Genomic DNA, 25,469 nt, shown 5'->3' on the forward strand with positions numbered 1-25,469 from the left:
TTCTGTGTTAGAGTGCCTTGGTCTAATGATTTTATTTTGAACTCAATAAATTCAGTTGGGTCCCACTTAGAGCTATTGCATTTCAGTTTTTCATTTAGCCTGCAGAGGGCGCTTTGCAACTAGAAATTCAACTTTGCCACTGTTTCAGTAACCTCCTCACTTTGTGTGCTTGAATATGAAAATATATCAAAAGTGATTTAGATACAAAAGAAATTTTAATATTTATTTCAAAATCATGTCAAGTGAAGTTGTCTATCTACAGTTTGAAACCAAACACAATGAAAAAGAAAAATTACCATTTTGTGCAAAACATTTGCATTTCACAGAATATGAAATCGAATTAAATAAATCAGGCACATGATGTTTTACAACTCACAACCAGCATGAAACAGAAGACATTTTTTTAAGATAGAGAAGCAATTTACTCAATACAGACTTTTAATAAACCACAATAAATACACATTTCATTATATCATTCGTAATAAATACTGGAACATAAAACCAAACACAGGATTCCCACATGGATGTCATCATATTAGCCTTCTCACACTGTATGCTTTGGCACAGTTAATCAGAACTATTGGCTTTGCCGATGCCACCGATTGCCTGAAAGCAGTCTGTATGCTTCCTTTGTGGCACGTGGCATGACAGGTCCCAGCTACTCGAGTGTCGCACAAAACCACCCAAACTCTTGTGCCGAGTCTTCTGATTATAGTGATGTTGCGGATATTTGCAGCTTGGAAGTGGGACAAATATCAGTATTCATGCAGGAGCAGAGAGCTCAAGGTAACACCAGCATTACAGCAGCGCTATTCACTGAAGTATTGCAGTCCTCCACTTGTTGAGCAGTCACTTCAATTTCCATCTTGTCTGTGATTTTAAAGGTTTTTATACATTTCTGGTAAATATTCTTTCCGTATCTGGCTGTCATTTTTGATGGCTTACAGAACTCCAGGAGCCCTACTGTGTACTATTTGAAGATAAGTTTTGATTGTCAACCCTGAACATGTTTACCCCTTATAGTTTTAATAACTGTATATTTTTAACCAAACGAACAATGCTTAAAATACAAATATAAAGCACTGTTAAAGCGATGAAATGCCCCATCGGCTGATTTTACTAAGGATTTTCTGTAGAAGAGAAAATCTGTTTAAACCATTAGTCGTACAAAACAAAAATTAAAATCTTTATGGGATTTACGTAAATAAACATCTAAGTTGTTAGACAGTATGATGTTGAAATCCCATAAGCATTACTGGCACATTTCTAGAGTACATATTTTGTCCACTAGACCAGTTACTGTTCAAATTAATTCTATTTTACTGATAAATATTTCATAGTTTTTGGACATATGTCAAAGTATGACTTCATTAATATCCCTGTATTTAAAAAAAAAAAAGTCTTCACATTAAAAATCTTCTTTCATAGTGACACATGCTAATTGTGTTATTCTAAGAGTAAACAGCGGGGAAAAAACTGAAGTCATTTCAAACCAACTGCATGCCACTGGACCCCAACACAGCCCCAACAAGGCTGTGAATTGATTTTGACATTTCTATTGATATCATATTCCAAACATACAAATAAGTTTTCAGGCTTTTTCATGCTTTTCAAAACCATAGAAAAGCATATAATTGTGACAAAAACAAGAAGAAAAAAAATGTACATTATGTATACAACACTTTTTTTTTTAAATATAAAACAATGGCGTTTTTTCCCAAACATCACTGAGATTCCGAAAACGGCATGCGTATTGTTATCAAAACATTTACAATATAAGTATACACATACTTCAGAAACAATAAATAAATTGACAATAAGCCTTTTTTTGCACATTTGACACATTTAGCAGACATAGAAAAGTTCCATCTACAGTACAATATCTGCTTAAAACTAGAACTTTACATCTGAAATTACAGGATACATTGCACAGCGTGACATAAATTATGCTTTGATGTTTTTTTGATACGTTCGATTTTGCAGTTAAGCACACAATGTACTGGAGACAGCGAAAAGCACCTCAAACCCTTTTACATAATGAACTTGTGGCTTTATAGTTACAGATGAAAATGCATTACGGCGCTGTGAATTGCTTTGAAATTTAAGGTCAGATAATCCAAAAAGGCCATGATTATGTCCCTCTTGAAGACGTAATACTACTTAAAGAATACTTCAAAAGGTGAGGCACACTAAATGGCTGTGACCTCAGGGCAGTGGTCTGGTAAAGGCAGATTCTTAGTGTTGTTTGCTAGTAAGGTCAGGTCAGAATGTCCGTTGAGACTTGACTCTTGTGGTGGCTGCTCAGTTGTCATACATGAGCTGTGACTGCTGTAGGAACCCTGATTGTTATTGTTCAGGTAGTTTTGAAATGGAGCCTGGTTCTCGTTTTCTGCCTGGTCCTCAAACGCCGCTTTGGACAAAACTTTATTCTTCGGGTCAGGTGTATAACAGGTCAGCGGGGTGGTAGGGGCACCACCGCTCAGAGTAAAATGGTGATTGACTGCGTATTGTTCTTCAGCATGATTAGAGTAGTCTGTGTACTGCTCAGCAGTGACGCTGAAAGGTCTCTGGGCCACGTTGCCGTTGGTCGTACTAACTGGATCTTGGAATGCCAAGTTTTCCCCATAAGGTTCACTAGGCTGGCTGGTTTGGCCGTTGGAGATGGCGCTCGTGCCCCCCAGCTGATAGTACTCAGCCGGAGAGGAGTTCATTAAATAAGTGTTCCCATTAATGTGGTTGTCATGTCCCACAGAGCCATCACTGTAACACAGCACAGAGGATAAGGGCACAACTTCGGTATGAGAAACCGACGGTGTCGTCATGTCGTCATCAAAATTCTCAGACTTCTCTTCATCATCGTCGTCCCCCTCCTCATCCTCAGAGTCGCTGTTAGCTAAGCTTTGTGTGCTGGAATCAGACAGCCCGCTGCAAACGCTGCTACTGTCCTCCTCATCGTCCTCATCTTCGTCGTTTTCCTCCTCCTCCTCCTCATCCTCTTCTTCCTCGTCTTCATCATCTAGTGTCTCCTCCATGTCGTCTGCAGCTTGAAGGTGCATGCTGGCCGCCTGTGGAACTGCATCTGACAGAGAGTACTCCAGCCTGTGCTGTGATTGAGCAAAAGGGTTTCCACTTCCCAGGTCGCTTGCTTCGCCATGGTACCCGTTGGTTGGGGACGGCTGCTGCTGCTCGCGACTCTTCTCCAGTTCGAGTTTCATTATAGTGTGCAAGAAATGCGTTCGAACGCGAATGGGATTGAACTCCACTCTTCCAGTTGAATTGCTGCAACCTTCTTTTGTGCAGCCACATGGAAATGACATACGATCCACCTGAAAACAGAAAAGCAAAAAAATGTACAGATTTTGTTTTAAAATAACACGTAAGCAAGTTCTTTCATGTAGTCTATAAATTATTCATGTAAGCACATTCTCTTTAAATGGGCCGCATGTTTTTGTTGTTTTTTTTCTGTTTACAAGTCAGAAAATGTAACGTGAAGCTGCAGCATGTGTGTCATAGGATTTACCTGGCATTTGATCCCTGCAATGCTGCAGGCGCAGGTCTCAGGGTCACAGAAAACCCTGCAATCACAGCCACAGTCCTCTCTGGACATGCGAATAGCCCGAAGTTCATGTTTTTCTTCCACATCAATCTTCTTTACCCCAGAGGAGCGCAGCAGTGCCCGACGCTTTTTAGTGGTAAGAGGCTGCAGGAAGAAGTACTCGTCTACTTCTGTGTTGTCCAGATCAATGTCATCATCAGATATGTCCTCTGCTGTGAGTGTGTTGGCCTCTTCAGACTCCACTGTGCCATTCTTAGTCAGCTTTAAAAACAAAAAGGAAAAAAATATTCAAGCACAAATAACAATCTGGTTTATTTTAAACGATAAATCATTCAGGAAAAATTCATCACAAACAATGACATCTGCTGAATGTAGGTCATGAACTCCACAGTAAAAAAGATTTACAGGTAGGATTTTGTTCAGAAACTAATAAAAATGCTTTCACCTTGAGTTTGATTGAGTTGAGTTTCTCCTCCTTCAAGTGGTCTCTGAGCATGTCTCTGTGGATCCTCTTCTGCTCTAGGGCAAATTCACCCACGGAGTACTGCCTGATCCAGCTGTGCCTGCTGGACATGCCCAGTGTGCTGCCTCCCTGGCTGGGCACGCTGGTGAAGCCCTGCCGTCGGCTGAAGTAGTACACTGTCACATTCTCAAAATGCACCCTTCTCGTCCGCAAGCGCTTCTCCCTCTTCAATATTGAGTTAGCTGAAAAGGAAAACAGGAAGTCTGAACACAGTACAGTGCATGCATGCAATTCTTCTTTTTGTTGTAAAGTGGTTTTGATAATTAACTTACGCCACGTGGAAAGGATTATAAGCTCTTGAAGTAGAGCTGTAACTGCTGATTTTTTCAAATATATTTTACCATTTTTTCTGCTACAGTAGAACTATTTTACAGCCATGTAAAATAGCCTCTCTCTCTTATATGTCTATATCTATCTTTTATATATAGAGATATAGACATATAATTTACTATAGCAGTGTAGTGAATTAGCACAGATTTTCATCATGTCTCTGTGCTTCCACTTGGCATGCAAGTCTTTAGTGTGTCTTTTTAAGGAGAGCTCTACAAGGGGGAGGTGCAGAGAAGAGGGCAACACTGGAGCATAAATAATCCCCTGCCTGGCCCAGAGATGGAGAGAGCTGGTTCACAGGAGCAGTGTTCCCAGCATTCACCCCCCTATCAGACAGACAGGACAAATAGAAACCATCTGGTTCCAACAGCTCTCCACCCCATGCAAAAGCGGACAATGCATTTCATTACACGTGTAGAGCTAAGAGAGCAAGACTGCTGAGAAGAGCAGAAGAGAAGAGTAGCATTACCTATAAAAACAATAGATAAACAATTAACAGATGTTAAGAGCTATGTAATCAGATTTCATATGATGAATATATTTCATATATGAAATTTGTCCTAACAGTTCTTCTTTTAAATGCCCCAAGACTCTGATCTGACTCTTTCGTAGACACTCTAAAAGACAAACAGACTACAGATGTTTTTCTTCTTCTCTGCCCAACACCACAGCAAAGGATGTAAAGCAAAGCCACTCAGGACTTAAGTGTTTCATCCGTCTGCCAAGATACTCAATCACTACATGCATGTTACTTCACAAGAGCGCTGTCTCCCAGTGCGCAGCTTTCTTGTTGCTGTTAGCTGACCTTCGAGGCCCCAGTTACCGGCAGCTATGGTTGACACAGAGGCCAAGAGGAACCTCAAGAGCGGCAGTACAAAACTTCTGTCTCTAAGCCCCCTTACTGAGGAAACGGCCCCCGTCCCTATGTATGTCATTCATACACGCAAAAAGGCATCATCAAAAACTCTTATTTCACATTGTTTTCTTGCTACCTGGCTTTAAAAAATTCAGTTATTTATTTACTTATATAGCACCAAAATCCCAACAACACACACATCAAAATGCTGTATATTGGAAGACCCAACAATAATAGTAAAACCAAATTAACCAAGTAAGCAAACTGTGCAGATACACAGGAACACAAAGATGCTGTCCAAACGTGGCTCTTTTCTTTTGCTTTTTAAGAATCAAATTACTGAGATTTTTCAGCCAGCATCTGAATGTTTTCAATATCCCCCAAAGTATTAATGACCTAGTATTGTTTAATCTATTTCATTTACATTCAGTCGCACGTCTTTAACCGTAAGATTCACATGTGCACCATGTCCTTTATTAGAAGTGACTTCAGTATCCTTTGAAACCTGGAGAGACGTGTCTTTTGTGATAGGTTTCTCTGAGACTGATTTCTTTTATTCAAAGTCGTTTTTAAGCCCAAACATACTGTGAGATCTTTTAACAAGGGGGTTCCTCTGAGTCACCTATAAAATCCCAGCTCAAAATTATATTTGCATATCTTTAGTGGCTTCTTCATTTCACTTGTCTACTTGTATCTCACCCCTATCCTATCAATATTGGACTCTAAACTACAGCTGAGGAAACTCATTACTTGACTTACAGAAAAATAATCTGCAAATGTTTCAATGGATTCATCATAAATATTTTAAAGTGCATTTGATGATTTCCTCTTTCTGTCTAGAAATGTGCTGGGTTTTTTGTTATTTACATATATTTTGAACTGAATATGTTATATTTTTGCTGATTTTATATTTTAAGAAAAGACTAAAAAAGAGTTACACTGGGATCTAGAAATCGTTTTATCTATTTTAAAGACTAAACAATTAACTGATTAGTCAGCTGATTTCAAACAATTAATAATGCATAACCCACTATGCATGAGTCTGTTCTCAACGGGGCTGCTCTCATTAAAAACAAACAAACAAAAAAAAACTAGATTGCAATAAGCAGATCATTATTTAAAACAATAAACTTGTTTTTAGATACATTAGATAGATATTGCATTTACATGTGCAGTACCAGCAATGTTGCACTCATGCAGCTTGATACAAAATCAGCTATTTCCTCTGGCTGGGCCAGTACACTGATGATGTTACTAATGAGGGAGGCTGCCTGTGCATGCTTCCCTTTTATTACAGCACCAGACTCTTTGCCTCCTCTCCTCTCTAATGCACAGCCATGACTGTAAATTCATATTACATTCCGCTATCGACAGACATGCACATTTGTCTTCTTTGAGCAGCATCCTGCAATAACTGTAGGCTGAAAAATAAGGCTGCCTCAGATTTTGCGTAAAAATCCCTTTCAGTCCTTTAGCTTTGTCTATCACGAGGCAAAATGATGACATTAATCTTACTGTCACTGAATATAATGCACAAATTTAAAAGATGCAGGCACTCACAGGTGAAAGGGCCTGAAGCGGAGGGGTTGACACTGTCGCTGCTATCCCCACTCTCACTGTAGGAGACCTCATCATCAGACTCCCGCACGGAAGAGCACGGGGAGGAGGAGGCTTCCACCTCCTCAAATTTCCTCTTCAGTATTCCGCTCATGGCCCGCCGCATCTGCACCTGAAACCGACAGACAGCAGAGGGGCCACACATTATTTAATATCCAGTTCGGAGCCCTCATAATCTTCAACTCGCTCAATTAGCAACCAGCCAGACTCTCCCACCATCACTTTCACTAAAACATGCACAAAATCTCTACTGCCACTGTCTCAGCTCCCAGGCACTCTCTCGGCAATTGATCACTTAGCACAAAGGGGCAGAAAAAGAAAGGCGAAAGCTGCGAATAATATACTATGTCTTCCTTACAGGAAGTTCATTCCACTCTCTTTGATTGAGAGGTTGAACAAAAAGAGAAAATGGACCAACTTGTCTAGCGTTTTTACTTGTCAGGTTGAAATTATGTACAATATGCAAAATCTAAGGTGTCTGCAATTTAATTGCTGCTATAAAACACAGAAGTGATTAAAAATATATGCACTAGTCTAAAATGATGGCTTTCTCTTAAAAGAATACACTAAAATTTTCACTTGCATGGGATGTGGAATTTTAATACAGGTGCAAACCCAAAGATGTTCATTTTCATGTACAAGTATGAGAACAATTTCGTGTCTAGTTTCCATTCCCCTCTGTACTATGGGCTAATCTTGCCGCTCTTGTTTTCCTCTATCACTTCTGTTTTCCCACACGTTCAGATTCACCTCATTCAAAAATGTCAACATCGGTACTCTGGTCCACTGAGCTACCTTCTTCAAACAAAACTTAGTCCTTGGTCTATAAAGTGATTGTAATCTGTCACACTCCCTTTCAAGACGTCAATCGTGCATCACTCCTCCTCCTCCTCCTCCTCCCCCCCCCTCCCCCCCCCATCTGAATGTCCACCATCAAAATCTAGACCCTGGGACATCCAGTTATCTCCAAAAAAACCCCCAAAACAAACAACAAAAACAACTTCAATTTTGCATGTTCCAATTTCCTGCATAAATTTTGTTCCTCTCTTCAAAATGGTCTGCCCTTATTTAGAAAAAAAAAGAAGGCTCCATTCAAAAGGGAGCTACAGTTAACGCATATACTTCCTACAGAGGATAAAGAAAAGGCCTCAGGTGAATGCAGTTAGAGCCATCGCAAATTGGAGTGAAAATCTATACTGTGAAAAGCTGTAACTGCTGAAACAGTGTTGAAAAATGCACTCTGTAATCATGCATCATAAAGCACCGCAAAGATATTAGCAAAAATGGAATAATAGACATGATCACTGCAACAAATCTTCCAGAGAAAGCCGCCACAGCGCTGCTATGAAAACATATTTTAAACATGAGCTCTACAGTAATATTGGACAGCAATGTTATGCACAGTTTGTTATCTGCGTGTAGGTTCAGCTGGCTGTTTGTGGTTAGCATGTCATGCTGTGTTGTAGTGTTCCAGACCACTTCAATGTCAACTGAGAGGGTCCATTAACTCCCCTGAGTGATGATGCAATTAGACAAATAAACAAGAACAAGCTCATCAGTCAAATAAAATAAAACTAATTATGATTACAGAAACTGGCAATACGACACTGCAATAACTATCAGTTGCTCCTTTTTCCTTCTTTTTTTGATAAATATCATGCCATTATTCTTTAGTGTGTAATTAATGGCCTGCAACATTGTAGGACTTGTTTAGTGGTAATCAGTATTTACATGACATTGTTAAAATTTTGTTCCTAATCATAGTAAATTACTTGTTTTCCGCTGCTTTAACAGCAGTAGTTGGAACGTCATGTCACATTTCAAAATAAGGCCAGTGAAATAGTGCTGCAGTAGCACAGCAAGGATTGCTATGACTGGCAGCTTTTCCCTTGCTGCCTTTCTCTCTGAGAACCTGGAATCAGTAAAGACAGTGTGCATCTTCACCCAGTCCCACTCCGTCTATCTGCCAGAGCAGCTTGTGGGGGAGTTCCATTCACAGACAGCCTCAGTGTTTCATCTGGGCTCTGCTATCAAATCATTACAGATGCAAATGCTGCCTGAGAGACATGCTGCCTGTGAAAGAGGTGCAACCCAGAGAGGACTAGCATTGCCAGCAAGAGGGTCATTGTTCCCGGGAGGATGTGCTTGTTCAGTGCAGTGACATGGCACCACCAGCATTTGGAGAACCTCCAAAGTCAACAGCTCTACCTACAACTAAGGAATGTGAGGCGTCCTCCATCTGGGAGAATGTGAAGAGGAGAGGAGTCAGTCAGGGTAACCTCACTGAAAAGATTTCTCACCAAAGAGAAATATATATTTATTTATTTTAAATAGAAATAGGAGTCTGTATCCTGAGCTTGTAGATTTTTAAAAAAGTGAATGAATGGCTGATAGGAAACTCAAGATCAAAATACTCACTTTTATTACAAGAATAAAATTAACTGAAGACAGACTAGATTACACGAGCCTGCCCTGTGATATTTTACATTTTCATTAACAGAATCTGCTGGTCTCAAATCAAAAACAGCAAAGAAACTGGTTTATTTCACAAGCCACTTAATTTGTCAGCCAACAGGAATGGAAATTTCCACCAGAAATGACCTGTGCAATTTTAGTCCATTTCCTACTGAGGGTCCTAATTAGACACTATTGTTGGAAACCTATTCGTATGCTTAGCCCATAGATGATGCTGCACTAGGCTTTGATACCAAAAGCGGTTTCCATGGAGATTCTAATGTACTCTCACAACTAGTGCTTTCCCATATGGCAATGTTTCCAGTCTAACATACTGTGTACAATAAAACTCTGACGTTAGAGAATGAAGTTAATATTTAAGCAAATTCTGCTGATGCATTTATACACAGTTTCTCCTTCAGACGAGTGTATAATAGTTCATCTGTATTCAGCTGTGATAGCATGAAAAGTTAAAATCTTAACACTGCATACAAATGACATCATAAACCACAGAGCTGTGGGTAACATGGGGTGAACCTCTCTCATCGTGGCTAAATAAAAAACAGAGATGGTTGCTGCTCTCCAACAGCTCTTTCTTTGTCTTCACTGTTGCCTTACCACTAATCATGGCTGGGCAGCACACACTATGGTACAAGAGAGAAAATCCCAGAGAAAATAATGCAGCAAAAAAGCCAGCTTGGAAAGCCCCTCCCTGTGTTTGCCTGTCGGCACACACATCAACTGTGGAACCCAACTCTTATCCTTAATCAGCTGCGCGCACAGCACTGTAGCACACTTGCATTATGAATACAATTATTTACCCATCATCATTCACAAGGTTCCCACAATAACAATAAGCCGACTTGACAACGCGAAGCTCAAAACACTCATCCCAAGTGATGCCAATAAGCCTGTGGCATCTGGAGCAAGTCATGACACATCAATCCTACAGTGGCCACATTTCACTTCTGTGCATGGCCTGCCCCCTCACAGGAACAACTGACCTGTATCCACTGGCTGAGTGTGACTCCGTTCACCTCTTCTCACAGCAGTACGGCAGCACAGTCACAAATGTGGCTATTCAAAAAAAGTGAAACATGATGAATGAAGAGAGTCCCATTTTGTTTCAGTCCACTGACTTGCAACGACCCCTGAGCTCCACGGGCATGAGAAAAAAGGGTGCAGGAGTGTGAGACAGACTGGTAATTTTCCTGTTCTGACTGCACTGTCGGTACCATATGCTTTATTGTTGCAAGATGACAGTCTATCTCATTTTAACTGCCTCTCTCTCTCTCTTCTTCTCTTTCTCTGTCTCTTGCTGTCTTTTTTGGCCACACAAAGGCTCATTAGCTGCAGCCGGCTGAAAGGCAGGAGCCTGACTGGAGAAGAGTGGAGCAGAGCAGAGGCAGTCTGTGAGATCACATGGGTGGGATGTCTGAGAGAGAGAGGGGGGGGGAGGGGGGGAGGGAGAGAGGGGGAGAGAGTCAGGCGTGCCTCTGCTCCTGCTGTCTGCAGATATTTTTACCAACATGAGCTGGAGAGAGGAGGGGGCAGGGAGCAGGGAGTGAGGTGGGAGAGGTATGAGGGGGGTGAGTAAAAAGGAGAATGAAAAAGTATGGGAGAAATTTATAAGGGTCGGTGGTGTGGTGGGGGGGCTATGTGAAAGATGCTGGCCAGTGGGAAAATGGGATGGGGGGGGGGGGGGGGGATGCAGAGAGCATATCGAGAAGGGAAGGGTGAGGGGGAGAAGGATAACGAGGAAGAGGTGGAGGGAGGGAGAGGTGAAAAAGAAACAGAGTGAGGCAACAAAAAGGATAAGAGGAAATGTTCAATGCCAAGAACAACACAGCAGAGAAAGATGGAAAAAAGAAAGCATTAAACTACACAATCAAAATGTGCTGATTTGTAAAGACTATCCTGGATAAAGGTAGCAAAAATAGATCGTTATCTGTCTGCAAGTAGCTTGGAGCTATAAAGATGCTGTGTACCTGAAAGAGGCTGACAAGTGAGATCCACAGGAAACAAGATTTGTCAGTGCTGTAGAGAGCGTGCTCCTAACACTTCCTATGCCAGGAAGTTCTGCTGAAGAGTCAGTGAGGCCTCGGCTAGTGCAGTCGAGGAGCCACAATATCATTCTCGCACTCAAACGGATCGTATGTCAACATAAAAGTCCTGCACTTCCTCTTACAGGATAGTTTTAAGACAAGAGGCTTTTTTCCCTCCCAGATAATACAGTATCGAGATCGTAAAACAAACAGCTATTTCTGGACACAAACCCCACATACAGTGCAGTGGAAATAATAGTATGTTATAGACTCTGAAAATCTACAACCACAGGACAGACAAATGGTGGAAATATTGAGTTAGCAACATTGTTTGCATCATTGACAATATTAAAGAAATCCTCATACTCCTCAGCTTTTTTAAGCTATGAAGTGGATATTATTTAAATACTGAGTTAATTTATACAGTTTCAATTAAACTTATTAGTTGATAATATCATGTCAGTGAGTCTCTGCTGTTTCTTTGATGTGAATTCAAGGAAACAGAACTAATCTGCTCCTGCAATTTTTTGTATCGTCATCTGTGTCCTCGCTGAACCTCAGCTTGACAGCACTGTGCTCCTCCTACTCTACAGATCTCTGCTGTCTCCTCACCTCTTTCTTCCATACTCTGCCACATTATTTTCATGCACATTCAAAGACCACAATTGGTATTTTATGACTTTTATAACTATGAACTCACATACTACTTAATAAGGAACACGTTTTGTTATTTTATCATGTTTTGGTGATGTTTTAAGACCTGATTGATGATTTTTCCCTTACCATATAACATGCTACACTATGGAAAACAGCAGTAGCTGCATTAGTAGTAGTATTAGAGTGATTACACTGAGGATTGATATTGGGGGTCAAAATCTTTTTCTAGAATGGAAGTGGTCATTGAATTGGCTCATTTTTTATATGTGGTTACTTACTGCAGACAGGAAGCCAGAGGAAGAGTACCAACAGTACTCTGGCAGACTTTAACAATGCACTCAGAGATTACAGTCCACCATTATGGTTGAATTAGAAGGACCAAAGAACAAGCAAGCATTTTAACAACTGCACCAGCAAAAAAGGTACAAATAACACGCAGACACAACAACAGGGTGACCTGTTCAATCTAATAAGCCCAGTAAGACCATAGTCTGGTGAAAAAGCAATATTTCTAATTCTTAACTGCCTTCTTCTAAAAGCAGGACGACAATAAGAAAGTTCATTCATTTTTAAATCTGTCATTTTATATTTTGCAGCCTTCATTTTCCTTGATTGAGATAATTTTCTTATTTTTTAAAACATGGATTGCATCCATTGCATGGTTACTGTACTGAATTGGAAAACTGCATCTACTCGTATATGCTCTTCTTTGATATAACTGAGCGTACTAATGGAAAGCCTGAACTACTTATCCTCATACTTTGTTAAATATAAAAATGATTGCTCTGCTAACGACTCTGAGAAAATAAATGTCAATATATGCCAAATGACTTGGCATATATTGTTATATTGATAGGTGGGCACATGAGAAACACTGATTTATGCCTGCTGGCATCAAATTCTGTGTTGCAAAGCAAGTCTTAAAAGCAAAGCTACTAAATTTACTATCTTTTCCACTGTAACTTAAAAAACATCTATATGAATATTTCTGTAAAAGAGGCAGGTGGCGATATACCTACATCAGGTTTTATTTTATTCAAATCCAACATGAATTTTAAATAAATCACATTTACACCTTTGGTATTTATGTATTTTTTTTTTAAATTAAAGCTCTGTTACAATACCAGTGTATACTACTTCTACCAGTGGGTGTAATATCTAATACAGAATAATTTAATAATTTATTAATAATAAAGCAAGATTCCTCTCTTAAACAAAAGCTTTGACATATTTCATTACAGTGGTTTGCTCCATCCATTGATCCATTTTCTTCTGCTTATTCAATTTAGGGTTGTGGGGGGTCTGGAGTCTGTCCCAGCTGTCACTGGACGAGCGGCGCAGTACATTCTTTACAGGTTGCCATTCTATCACAGGGCTAACACAGAAAGACAGAGAATCATTCACTCCTACGGCCACTTCAGAATCACCAATTAGCCTAAAAGGCATGTCTCTGGACTGTGGGAGGAAGCAGGAGTTCCCGGAGAGAACCCATGCGCACTCTACACAGAAAGCCTCAGCCAGCCAGTCTATTCAAACCCTGAAATTCCTTGCTATGATGGGACCACTAGCCACCTCATTACTCTTCTATCATTGCTAGAATAAGTAACCTGAAAACACTGACACAGCAACTTATAAAAATCAGGACTTTCTTCAACCTGGATGCCATGGATGTCTTATCTTTGCAGCATGTTTAGCTATATTTTCTACTTTACCAGCTTCTTTCTGAAAATGGGAACAAAGAAACTAACCAACCTGTCCCATTTCCAAATTTTGTTTTTGTTTTGTCAGAACATAACATGTCATAACAAAATACTAAAGTAATATTTTGGCTGCAACAATAAAAATATGTCCTATCGTTATAATGCATACACATACAATTGTTAGTTTTAGCTGTTCTTATTATCACTTTCTACAGAACGTTTCATGAAATATGCCATTTACAGCCTTATCTATATTCCTTTAATGATTTACCCATGAGCATTATGGATACTGTATATGCTCCTCTATTACACAGAATAAGCCACAGAGTTGGCATTTGTTACACCATTGCACCAGTGATGGTGACCTATATTTGCTCTGACTCCAACAGCCTTTTTCATTTATCTCAATGAAGGAAACTGAAGAATAAAAAGAAACTGAAAAATACAAAAAAAGAAAGGTTTAGAAATAATTGAACTGCCTTAATGCAGCCCTGTTGTAATTATAGACAACATGAAAAGCTTCAACTGTAGCGAATTAAAAGTAAATCACGACATCTTAAAGTCCTGCTTTTTAAATTTAGCAGCTATAGTGGAGTAGGCAAATCACTGTTGCCAGGGCCTTGCAGACAGGACCTGGATATGCATGTTTTCAGTTAACATCCAACATTTAAAACTAACAATTACATAAATTCTTCAGTAATCTCACTAAAACATTTGGCTTTGAACTGTCTGTCTTCATGAAAACATATCAACAATTCGTTGGCAACGGTGGCCATGAATCACAACCTTTATTTGAGGAAAATGGAGTGAACCAAGGATGAATTATTGCACTCACCTTGTTCATCACCTTCATCACAGTCATTATCCTTCTCGGCACCCAACAGAACTATCTCACAGTATGTTCAGATACATAAAGACCAAATGGTTGATTCTTCAGCCTGTGAGATCAACAATGACCAAGTATCTCCCTCAGGTGTATCAGCAGGGCAGATCACAATGTTATCTACTGTCAATCACAACAAGTACTTCAGTGCTTCCATTATGCTTTTCCAAAGGCAAACAACAATAAAACAACAACAACAAAAACAATATGTTGAGTAGATTAAAATTTTCAGTATAGCTTCATATCCAAGTAGTTAGCAGTTTGCCTCCAAAGCTAATACTGACAATTGATGTGAGGGTGCATAAGCAAGCACTACCACTGTTATGTGTTGCAAAAAGAATAAAGAATAGCAAGTCACCCTATCTTTACTGTACGCAAGGTGTCCCTCAGGGTTCAATTCTAGGCCCCCTTGTATTTTCACTTTATGTAAATGACTTGCCCAATGTGTGCAAAAATGTGGACACGATTATGTATGCTGATGATACGGTAATTTTTACACAAGCCAAAACTGCTGAAGATGCAGCCCATCAGCTTTCATTGGCATTACATGATTTACAAAAATGGCTGAATGACTCATGCCTGTGCCTTAATGTTAAAAAGACCATATTAATGTTTTTTAGTAAACCTAAAACAACCGTGGCTGCAGTAAAAGTTTGCTTGGGTGCACAAGAACTAATTAATGTTGAGGAATTTAAGTATTTGGGAGTGCTACTAGACTCAAAATTATCCTTAAAAAAAAAAAAAAAAAAACACGTTAAAAAAGTAGTGAAAACTGTAAATGTTAATATACAGAACCGCACATCATTAACAGACACAGCAGCGATTACATTCCTGCACTCTATGATACTGGCTCATATTGAATACTGTATTGCAAGTTGGGCCTATACGAGCTTTGCTGCTACTGGGCCAATCGAAGTATGCTACAAAAGAGCATTGAAAATATTAGATAAAAAAACTTTTTCATATCACCATTGTCAAATTTTAGATAAATACAAGTTTCTAAATCTTACTAATTTCAAATTATTTAAAATTGCCTGTCTAATATACAAAGTTATACATGGTCTGGCGCCTCCACCAATGAGTGATTTTATTAAACAAAAGTCTAGCAGTGTTGCCGGGTCTCAACTGACTCAAGCCACTGTTAGAGGTGATTGTGAATTGACCTTTAGATGGACCACCTTTTCACAGAATGCTCTGTCATATCAGGGAGTGAGCTTCTGGAATAGTCCTCCACTGTCAGTGAGGGAAAGTACAAGTCACCCCTCTTTAAGAGTCACTTAAAAGGGAGGCTGAGGGACACACAAACATGTGATCATGTTTAATAATCATGCTTTATATTGGACGTGAAAAAGGGTTAGTGTATTACAAAAAGGGAAACAACTATTAGTGTAATGGGTCAGTGTAATATCAGGACAGTCAGGGCATGTGCAATACTGGGGTTTGTGCAATATAATTGATGTGTTTCCGTTATTGTTATCTATATTGTCCTCTGTGTCCACTCTTCTTGTCATTGTTTGTTCTAGTAAAATGTGATCACCGTTTTTGTCCTTGTCACATGACCTGTAAATAGTGTCTCTGTATGTTTTTACTAACTTGTGTTTAACACCAACCTGCCAGAGGGTCTGCAGATGGAAATTAGTCCAAGGCTATAATCTGGCATATTTACATTAGTTAAAATGTTCATTAATATGTATTGCCCCTCTTTCTAAATAAAATAAAATAAATAAATAAAATAAAAAGCATAGAAAGAAAAGTATTTGCTAAGAAAAGACAAAATGAAAAAACACCAGATAAGGTAGGTACCCCACTCACATCTGCAAAGAATGCAAAGATCAACGCACCAAGAAATATGCACATCGGCGCTGATGGAATCACTGGAAAAGCACATCTTAATGGAGAATAGTTCGTAAAGAAACAATACTGAATGATGGATGACTCCAACAGGCAGCAGCAGACAAGGCAGATCGATGTTACATCACCACCACATCTGCAGTGGAACCCATAATTTCAATGCACAATAGGGCTCTCTTAGTTGATTCATGGAACAATTTGTATTAGCACAATACAGTGTACCACAACCGGTTGATTAAGGTTAGAAACGACTGTCAGTGTCATTTTGACAGTCTTATCTAACAATTTGACTTTTCTGCAACTTAACTACTTAACCACTGAGTGACATGCATATGTAAGTTGAAGGAGATAACTACCTGTACATGCAAAGAGCACACACCAAAGATTAATAAAGAAAAATTGAAACCAAGATCCAAAATGGTACACTGTTCATTTCTATGACTGCTCAGTGGGCACATACGCTGAAAAGCTTTTTAGGCATTTTTGAGCTTTTATGTTTTTGGGGTCTACAGAGAAATGTCCCGTGGCTGTTCTACTTATTTACAGTTTTACTGGAATCAAAATGATTACAGAGTGTAATCAGTGCAACAGCCAGTACAGGCCTTTTTTTATAATAGCAGTTGGCAGAAACCAAAAAGACAAGTGCAGATTGGATTGACAATAGTCAAGAAGCCAAAAATGTGATTCTTGTGAAATGGCCAGATAATAAAGTTATATAGGCTAAGGCTAAATTTGACAAAAAGCTGCCTTAATGACTGCATACACATACAAAGGTTGTCAAATGGGTTAATAGGAGAAAGGTTGGGTGAGTACAGACCGCATACACGCTTGGAAATCTTGCTTTCTTATTCCGTCTGCATCCATAAAATGCCCATGATATTCAATATGGCTGGTAGCATCACAGCCTACTAGAATTTCCGCAGTGATGAAGTCCACATTTATACAGCCCAGATGGCTTGGCAGATCGTTTTATTCATTTTTTTTCTTTCCATCTTTCTTTCTTGATTATCAGATACATTTATTTTCATTGCAGCAAACTCTGTCTGGGTGACTGAGGGAGCATTCCAGCAGAACCAATTGAGGGGGATCACAAAGCACAGAAAAATCCTGGAACCACAAAAGATCCTCAGCCATGCAGGCAGTCTGACGTTGTGTTCGAAGTCATCTATCACTGGTGTCACACTCAACCATAAACGGCAACCTTGAAACAGAGAAAGAAAGCTTGGCAAAGAAAGAGAGAGGAATAAATAGATAGAGGCAGAAAGAGAGAGAGACCAGGTCTCAGCTGGACTCCCCCGAGGAGAGGCTGTGGCCTGGATGATTATACAGTTACAGATGATGTCAGTGGAGGATCCCTGCCACCGAGTGACACAAATGCAATGCTCACATATTCCTATTTTTTAAAACGTTTTCTAGATTAGAGAATACAGTAGAATATTTTTGTGTGGGGTGAAGTGTCGTTTCTCCTAAATAAACATACTCAGTAATAAACATACTAATTTCCATTCTGTATTTGGAGACCACACAGTCACAGGGATCACACACCAAACATAATCAATACAGTGGGTGGTTAGAATAAAAAAAAAAAAGAAAAAAAAACTATCTTTACTGAAAAAGAACTAAATGTTAACATAAAAAGAAAATAAGTCATTATAAGTTGTCTTTTTTATATAATGGAACTCTCTTAGATCATGGAGCTGTTTAACATATAAAAAATGATGCGCATACGCTGCAGTCAAGCTTAAGCTTTGTTATATTTGCAGTTGGTCTGCCATGACACAGGTTAGGTGCAGAGCAGTAAGCAAACATCTCATTAATTTTTCCATTGCAGTGCAATAAAGGTCAGGTGGACAAATTTTGCAAATAATTGATCAGTTGTCAAATAGAGTCGTTCCTATTCTCAATCATCTTTGAAAGACGCACACAAGAATGCACATGAGGTGGGGGGAAAAATATCCCCAATTAAACACAAAGGAATCCGTTTAAGGAAATGTTGCGACATCTCCAGATTTATGCAAATGAGACTTCGCATGCGCTCTGTACATTTGTTAACTTGCACTTGCCTCGGGCTGCAGACAGATCTGCTTCACACACATGAAAAAAAAGGGTGGGGGTGGGGGGTTGGGGTGGTGGAGTTAGAAGAAAGAGAGGGGAAAGGCAGGGTAAGGGGAGAGGGAGTGTAGCCCACTGCTCAGCACTCAGCACACGGAGGAGCTACAGCCTGGTGATGCCTGCTGCAGCCTCTGCAGCTACAGTACAGCCCGATGTTGGGAATCATTGATCCGTTCTTCCTCCTTGTACAAGAATACAGGAAGCATGGATCCTGATTAAACGCATGGGTCGAAAGAAAAGGGTGCTCTAATGTAGCACATTTAAATGCACCAATATTCAGTCACAAAGAGGTGGAAATAATTGGCAGTCATATGAATGACTGTGTAATTATCGTTGTTGCAAATTACTGTTGGGAATATTCTAGGTATAGCTTCATGGGAGCTTCACACCAAACAATATTAACAGTGTTTTAATAAAGCAAAACTACAGGACTGAACTGAAATTGAATCTTTAAGAAAACATCTCACGATAACTCCTTTTGTTGTTGTTGTTGTTTAGTGTTAATGATCAAAACACAGCACAGCAGACAAGTATGAAGACGAAGACGCTCCACATTCAGACTGATGTTTTGATTTGCTGTAATTCAAGTCTCACACTGTGGAGGCACAATCAGGTACCCTCACCCTCACGTCAATCACAATGATGAGCTAAATTATTCATGCCTTTATATTTTATTTATGACTGTATTTTCCCATGCCTCCTGAAAGTTCGCAAAAGCCGGTTTGTTGGCAGAAACAGAGCTGCCGAAGCATTTCATAGAGACAGGGCTGCTTTTATCTTTCACGCAGGCTGGGAAAGCTGTGGGATGTGGAGTTCATATTCTGCAGACAAGCCTTATCATTTATATATAGCCAGTATCATGTTGAGATCTTGAATATTTTTTTATATGCAAAACATTCACACTGTTATCTGAGAAAAACGGTTAAGTAGGCCAGCTTTGAATGCAATTACTATATGTGGTGACTTTGAGTAAAAGAAAAAAAAAAAAGACACAAAATATCTCTTGATAGAAATATGTATTAATTAGCATCCAGGATACACACCTAATTAAATTTTGTTTTAAGGTATTGTTACTTAGGATTATAAATTCTTATATAACACATTTAATTTATAATATACATTTTAAATAATATATCCTAGCTTTCACTGAGAGTAACTCCACCACAGACATCCATTCACAGATGCTGTCTTATGTACACCAGTTCAACTGTTATTAAACACAAATATCTAATCAGCCAATTACATGGCAGCAACTCACTGCATCATGCAGCAGAAGACACATCGTTTGCCACTCTTATCAGCTAAAAACAGGGAACTGAAGCTACAATTCAGACCAAAATTGGACAACAGAAGCTTGACAAAATGTTGCCTGGTCTGATGAGTCTCTGATGAGTTCTGCTGCAACATTCAGATGGTAGTGGTGTAATGTGTGGGATATTTTTTTTGGCATACTTTGGCCCTCTTAGTACCAACTGAGCATTGTTTAAATGCCACAGCCTCTCTGAGTACTGTTGCTGACCATCCATCCCTTTATGACCACAGTGTACCCATCTTATGATAGCTGCTTTCAGCAGGATAAAGCACCATGAAGCTCAAATCATCTTATCACAGTCCGTCCAGCAGAGCATCTTTTGGATGTGATGGAACCATAGATTTGCGTCATGGACACGCAACCAACAAATCTATAGCAACTCTCTATAGCAATGCTCTCATATCAGTATGGACCAAAATATCTGAGGAAGTTTTCCAGCACTGTGCTGAACGCCACAAAGAATTCTGAAGAGGGTCCAGCTGGTACTAGCAAAGTGTACTTAACAAAGTGACTAGTGAATGTGTATTGCTAGTCACATGTAGTTCCCACCTTTTGACATAAAAACATTTATATTCTAGATTCTGCCATTCACAATTATAGGAACAGATAATATGCAAATGATTTAAACCAGCTTTATAACTGAAAATAGCACAAAGACACCATATTGGGTTTTATATGTAAAATATATGCTCATGCAGTATGGTGGTGCAGTGGTTAGCACTAATCCTAGAAAAAGAAGATCCTGGGTTTGAATCAAGATGCCAGTTAGGGCATTTCTTCATGTTCTCTGTGTGAGTTCCTCAGCCAATCACACCACTCCAAACACATGCTTGTTAGGCTAATTGGTGATTCTGAATTGACCATAGGTGTGCATGCTTGTCGGTCTCTGTGTTAGCCTTACAACAGACTGGCAGCCTGTCCAGAGTGTACCCTGCCTCTTGCACTGTGACAGCTGTGACAGGATTCGGTTCTACTGCAATCCTAAATTGTATAAGCAGAAGAAAATATTTGGATGGGTGCTCATTTTAAAATTGAAGCCAGCAACACATTTCTCACAAGTTGAGAAAGAGCCAACAAAACACACAGATACATACCTGATGTAACTGTCAGTAAACAAAGCTTGTAACTACATCCTCAAAACACTCCAACAAGCAAAGAAATAAATATAAGTTATTTATTTAAAAATTATGGAGGCGCTCTCCCCACAAGAGGTTGGCAATATCCCATAGTTTAGAAGCCACTGCTGCTATGTGGTGGTGCGTTAGTGCGTATAGGAGGGGCACTTTACTGTACACATATGTGATAGCACCAGTTAATGCTGAATTATATCAAGCACATATGCTGCCATCCAAATGTCTTATACAAGTAAGGCCTTGCTTATTTCAGTATGCGGAATAATACCAAACCACATTGTGTGTCAAGGTGCTAATCCAGCCTGTCACCTGTCAGCCATTCACAATATTATGAAATGAAAACTGCTCCAAAGGACTGCTGAGCTTTCGAGCAGCTGAAAAGCTATATCAAGCAAAAATAGGGAAACATTTTGCTTTTAAAAGTACAGGAATTGGTTTCTTCAGTTCAGAGAGATGATGCAACACAGACGCAAACATGCCAAAGTCTCAACTTTAAAAAAAACTTCTTTTTTTTCTTTTTTTTTTTCTTTTTAAACATCACCATTTCTTAATTTCAACATTTGCTACATTTTTCCACCATTTTCATGTAAACAAACTCTTAATGATTTGGAAATGATTGTTTTCTCTTTTCAATAGTCGTTTTACATTGAAAACAGCATTTATTTTCAATTAAAACTGAAATATATCCTGTAGTAATGAAATGAAATGTAAAGTTAAAGCACATAATTACAGGCTCACTTAATTCACTTAATTCTGTTGAAATGGCTGCATTCACACTGGATATATAAAAGCATTTATATAATGGTTTACTTTTCACTAACAAATAAAACTCATTAAGCCAGAAAGATGCGTCTTTTTTTTTTTTCTTGACATTCGATTAGCTGGCAACAGACAAAAGATTCCAAATAGGTGTCATGGCAACATCTCAAGAGAGCACAATCCTGAACCGTGAAAACTCGGCACAGCGCAGCCAGGAAGGAGCCAAAGGCACACAAAAAAAAAAAATCACTTCAAAAGCTTCTAAATTGGAACCACAAACCCTGCTGAGGGACACAAAGCTGCTATGTAATCTAAAAGGTTGATATTAGTTCAGACTCCATTCCTTCTATACAAACTGTCGATGTTATGATTTAAATTCTGTGTTTGTGAAGAAGAGAGGCATCAATTAACACGTGCAATTAATGAAAAACTCATTCAACAACATGAGGAAGGCAGAATTACTGAGTAAGCCAATTGGTTTTTGTTGCCAGAAGGTAAACTGTGTATAACATACAAGAAAGACACCAAAAAATGTTACATTTTCTAATTCCTGCAATGTGCACACACCTTTTATATCTTCTGTTTGTGAGGCCACTAAGGAAAGGCTGTCTAGTGTGCCTGTATATTGTAAATGAGCTGCATCAAGACATAGTTTATGTATAAAGTAATGCATTTATTTTGAGAGTCCGTTATTTTAAATTTAAATTTAAATTTAGTGTTTAGCCTGATGGGAATGGGAGGGTGGATGACTTTTTTCAGATATTTCGGAAACCTTGGAAAATAGAAAAAAAAAGAGAGAAAGAATTGCACATAGTCCAAAAATTACGATGTTAATGAAGAATTAACAGAAATGAGAGGACTGAAAAGCAAAATAATATATTTCGAATTTCAGCATATTCTTTGATTTTTGTTTAACAAACACTTAAAAAAAAACCAACAACCCACAAACTTGTTAATCCTCAATGCAACAGCTTAGAGTTTGACCCTTAACCCAACTCAGAACATCTCACCTAACCTTAAGGTCAAATTTAAAGCCACAAATTCTTGCTGTTAAAAGGACACAAAATTGATTTAAACGTGCATGTGAACTTTGTGTGCAGACAGCTCACCCACACCAGCCTCCTGCTGAGAGACTCCTCTAAGTGCTGCTAAGCCATCACACCTTTCCTGCGAATCTTCAATGGACTACATTTACTGTTATCGAGCTTTAGCCATCTGTGCTACAGTATGTAATACCAGCATGGCTGAATCAGTTATTCAAATAAGCCAGCTTAATGATACAGCTTTTCACAAGTAAATACATCGACTTAATGTTTCAGTGTCCTTTCACTCTGTGCCACATGTACTAATTAAATTCTGTTCCTCTGAGGACTGGATGCTGATCGGCTGAAACAGATGGATTGAGGAAGAAAAATACACAGACACAAGAAGAGAGGCCCCATTCCCCAAACACACACTCGCACACACGCACACGCACACACACACACACACACACACACACACACACACACACACACACACACAAAGCCCACCTCCTCACCTTTCAGATCTCAACCGCAAATATGAAAAATGGTTGCATGTACAGTCCATGGCCGCATGCTGGAGTGCATGCTTGGACACGGCTACAAACTGTTGGACTTTTGACTAAAAAAAGAATGGCAGATGAACAAAAAAGGAGGCTGTGCTGGATAATGATGCTGCCATGTTCAAGTCTGATGTAAAAAAAAAATCTGACAGTTCAAATAAGGATAGATTTGCATTACATACAAATACATTAGAGCTGCATGGCGAGGTCTTTGTTTGCTCTTTTTGATTGGTGATTTATTGAGAAAAAATAAAGACGAAATATGAAAAATAGCATATTCCATAAAGAATATGTCCCCTTTTCATCACAGTGATATCAGAGGCATCTCTCTCTAGTATAAACCAAAGAGAATAGCGCAGCTGTCTGTATTCACTAAACACTGTTGTCTGCATCAACATCACATCATATCTTGTTATTAGAGGGTCTTTTGTGGCAGCATAGCAACAGTTGTGTGAGCTTTGAGCACCGTCTATTTCACAGGCATAGATTCAGTATGTTAATGTGTTGTGAAAACTGGCAATATGATGTTTCAAATAGCATAAGCAAGATTTTCTCTTACCTTTAGCTAGAATATCAGACTGCAACGACCCGCTTCTGTTCTGTAAGGAATAAAGACGAGAGATGTGCATAGTATTTGATCCTCTGCAGCAAATCTAATCTGTCTTTAGGACAGCTAGAAAATCTATAGAGACTGTGCAAAATGTGCCCTTAAGAAATATGTTTTTATGGAGTTTGCTGTATCATCTGATGTAAAGTGCATCACAATATTTACTAGTTTTTTCTCCTTTCTTGTTGTTATCACAGCAGCCGTACACAGGCTTCGCCAGGGAAACTTTGCCATATCAGCACTGACATATGAATGATTGACAGAGCTTTATCTAAATCTCTTTGTGAGCCACTCTTTCCTTTTATAGTTGGGAGGCAGAGGGGAGGTGGGGGTATCCCTGGGGAGGAAGGAGGGGAAGAGCCTCACTGCCTCCCCTGCCTGTTCCGCACAAGGCTCTGCAGGGGACTAGACTCTCTTCCTCTAGCAGTCCACATGAGAGGACAGTTGGCCATATACCAGTCTGCCTGTGTTACACACATGTGCTCACTCAAAAGTGACGCACAAAAAGGAGCTGTAACCTGCATGTCCGCTTTAGCTCATAGTATTTTTTTTTATCTAAACACTGAGCTGAACTCTTTGTGCGCAAAGCGTTTGAGCAATAAAATGGACACCAGTTTAATTTGAAGAAAAAGTATTAAATCGCTCCTAAATTTTAATGACTATTTAGTTGTAGCAGATGTCCTAAGCAGAGTGACTGTTGAGCTGTGATGCCCAGTGTAGTTAAACAAATGTACCATCCAGTGCACTGACAAACAGCAGGCAAACGTAAAATCGTCAATTTACCTCAGGAAATAGTAAAAAGACGTGAGCAACAAATATAATCCGTCTGTTCATAATTTCATCAAATATGCAAGTGTTCAAATATAGGCCTGTTACCTGTGATTGATAATACTCACCATTCATTTCGTTACTATCATCAGTATCCAGTCAGTCAATGACGCCCTTTTCTCAATGGATTTCACAGTTTTGCCCCCAGCACCATGTCACGGCTTTGCCTCTGCGGAAATCACCCACCAGTGTGAGACCGTTAAACCCGGCCCCGGATTCCCGAATGATACTGGAAGTATCGGCACAACTGAGGTGTACAGCGGTGCTTAGACAGGCACTCCTTCCGGCTGCTCGGAGAACAATGGTGCAGCATCAGACTGACAGCTTCACGGCCAACGTGACTTACTCCGTCCAATCAAGGTTTTATAAACCAGGAATCAGCCGCAGAGCGCTGCTGCTGCCTGCCCACTGGAGCCTCAATGCAAATCGCCGTGTATCACCAGTGGAAAGACTGTGGCCGTAAAAGGTGTGTTTGATGATGAAAACATATCAGGAGATATTAGAGTGCTTATAATCCAGGCAGAGTTCCTGAAATGAAGCTAAAACTGAAAGAAAAATAAATATAGCCTAAACACTTCTCACACTATTATCACCAATACGTGTACAACCATATAATATTTTACCATAAATGTAGTCTAGAAATATAAATTTGCTAGGGTTA

The 25,469-nt window shown here is 39.4% G+C and overlaps 1 protein-coding gene across 3 annotated transcripts; it reads right to left on the bottom strand.

The window, feature by feature from the left end:
- Positions 1 to 248: 248 nt before the first annotated feature.
- csrnp3 (cysteine-serine-rich nuclear protein 3) lies at positions 249 to 25,106 on the bottom strand. Of its 3 annotated transcripts, XM_063499890.1 has the most exons (6): positions 24,877 to 25,106; positions 23,933 to 23,972; positions 6,826 to 6,994; positions 4,002 to 4,261; positions 3,521 to 3,817; positions 249 to 3,326 (listed from the first exon to the last, which is right to left on the bottom strand). In XM_063499890.1, exons 3-6 carry the CDS (start codon positions 6,986 to 6,988, stop codon positions 2,190 to 2,192), a joined length of 1,857 nt encoding a protein of 618 aa, XP_063355960.1. In that variant the 5' UTR covers positions 6,989 to 6,994; positions 23,933 to 23,972; positions 24,877 to 25,106; the 3' UTR covers positions 249 to 2,189. The 3 variants fall into 3 exon arrangements, with proteins under 3 accessions (XP_063355960.1, XP_063355959.1, XP_063355963.1); XM_063499889.1 differs by lacking the exon at positions 23,933 to 23,972; XM_063499893.1 differs by lacking the exons at positions 23,933 to 23,972; positions 24,877 to 25,106 and adding an exon at positions 10,341 to 10,697.
- Between the last annotated feature and the right edge of the window lie 363 nt (positions 25,107 to 25,469).

Source organism: Pelmatolapia mariae, linkage group LG16_19, assembly GCF_036321145.2.
Source record: "Pelmatolapia mariae isolate MD_Pm_ZW linkage group LG16_19, Pm_UMD_F_2, whole genome shotgun sequence".
Lineage (NCBI taxonomy): Eukaryota > Metazoa > Chordata > Actinopteri > Cichliformes > Cichlidae > Pelmatolapia > Pelmatolapia mariae.

Excerpts from the sequence above, each read along its gene's own strand:
- csrnp3 (XM_063499889.1), bottom strand. Across the intron at positions 4,262-6,825 it reads CGCTTCAGGCCCTTTCACCT|CTAACTCAATATTGAAGAGG; the intron begins GTGAGTGCCTGC and ends TTTCCTTTTCAG. Across the intron at positions 3,818-4,001 it reads TCAACTCAATCAAACTCAAG|CTGACTAAGAATGGCACAGT; the intron begins GTGAAAGCATTT and ends TTGTTTTTAAAG.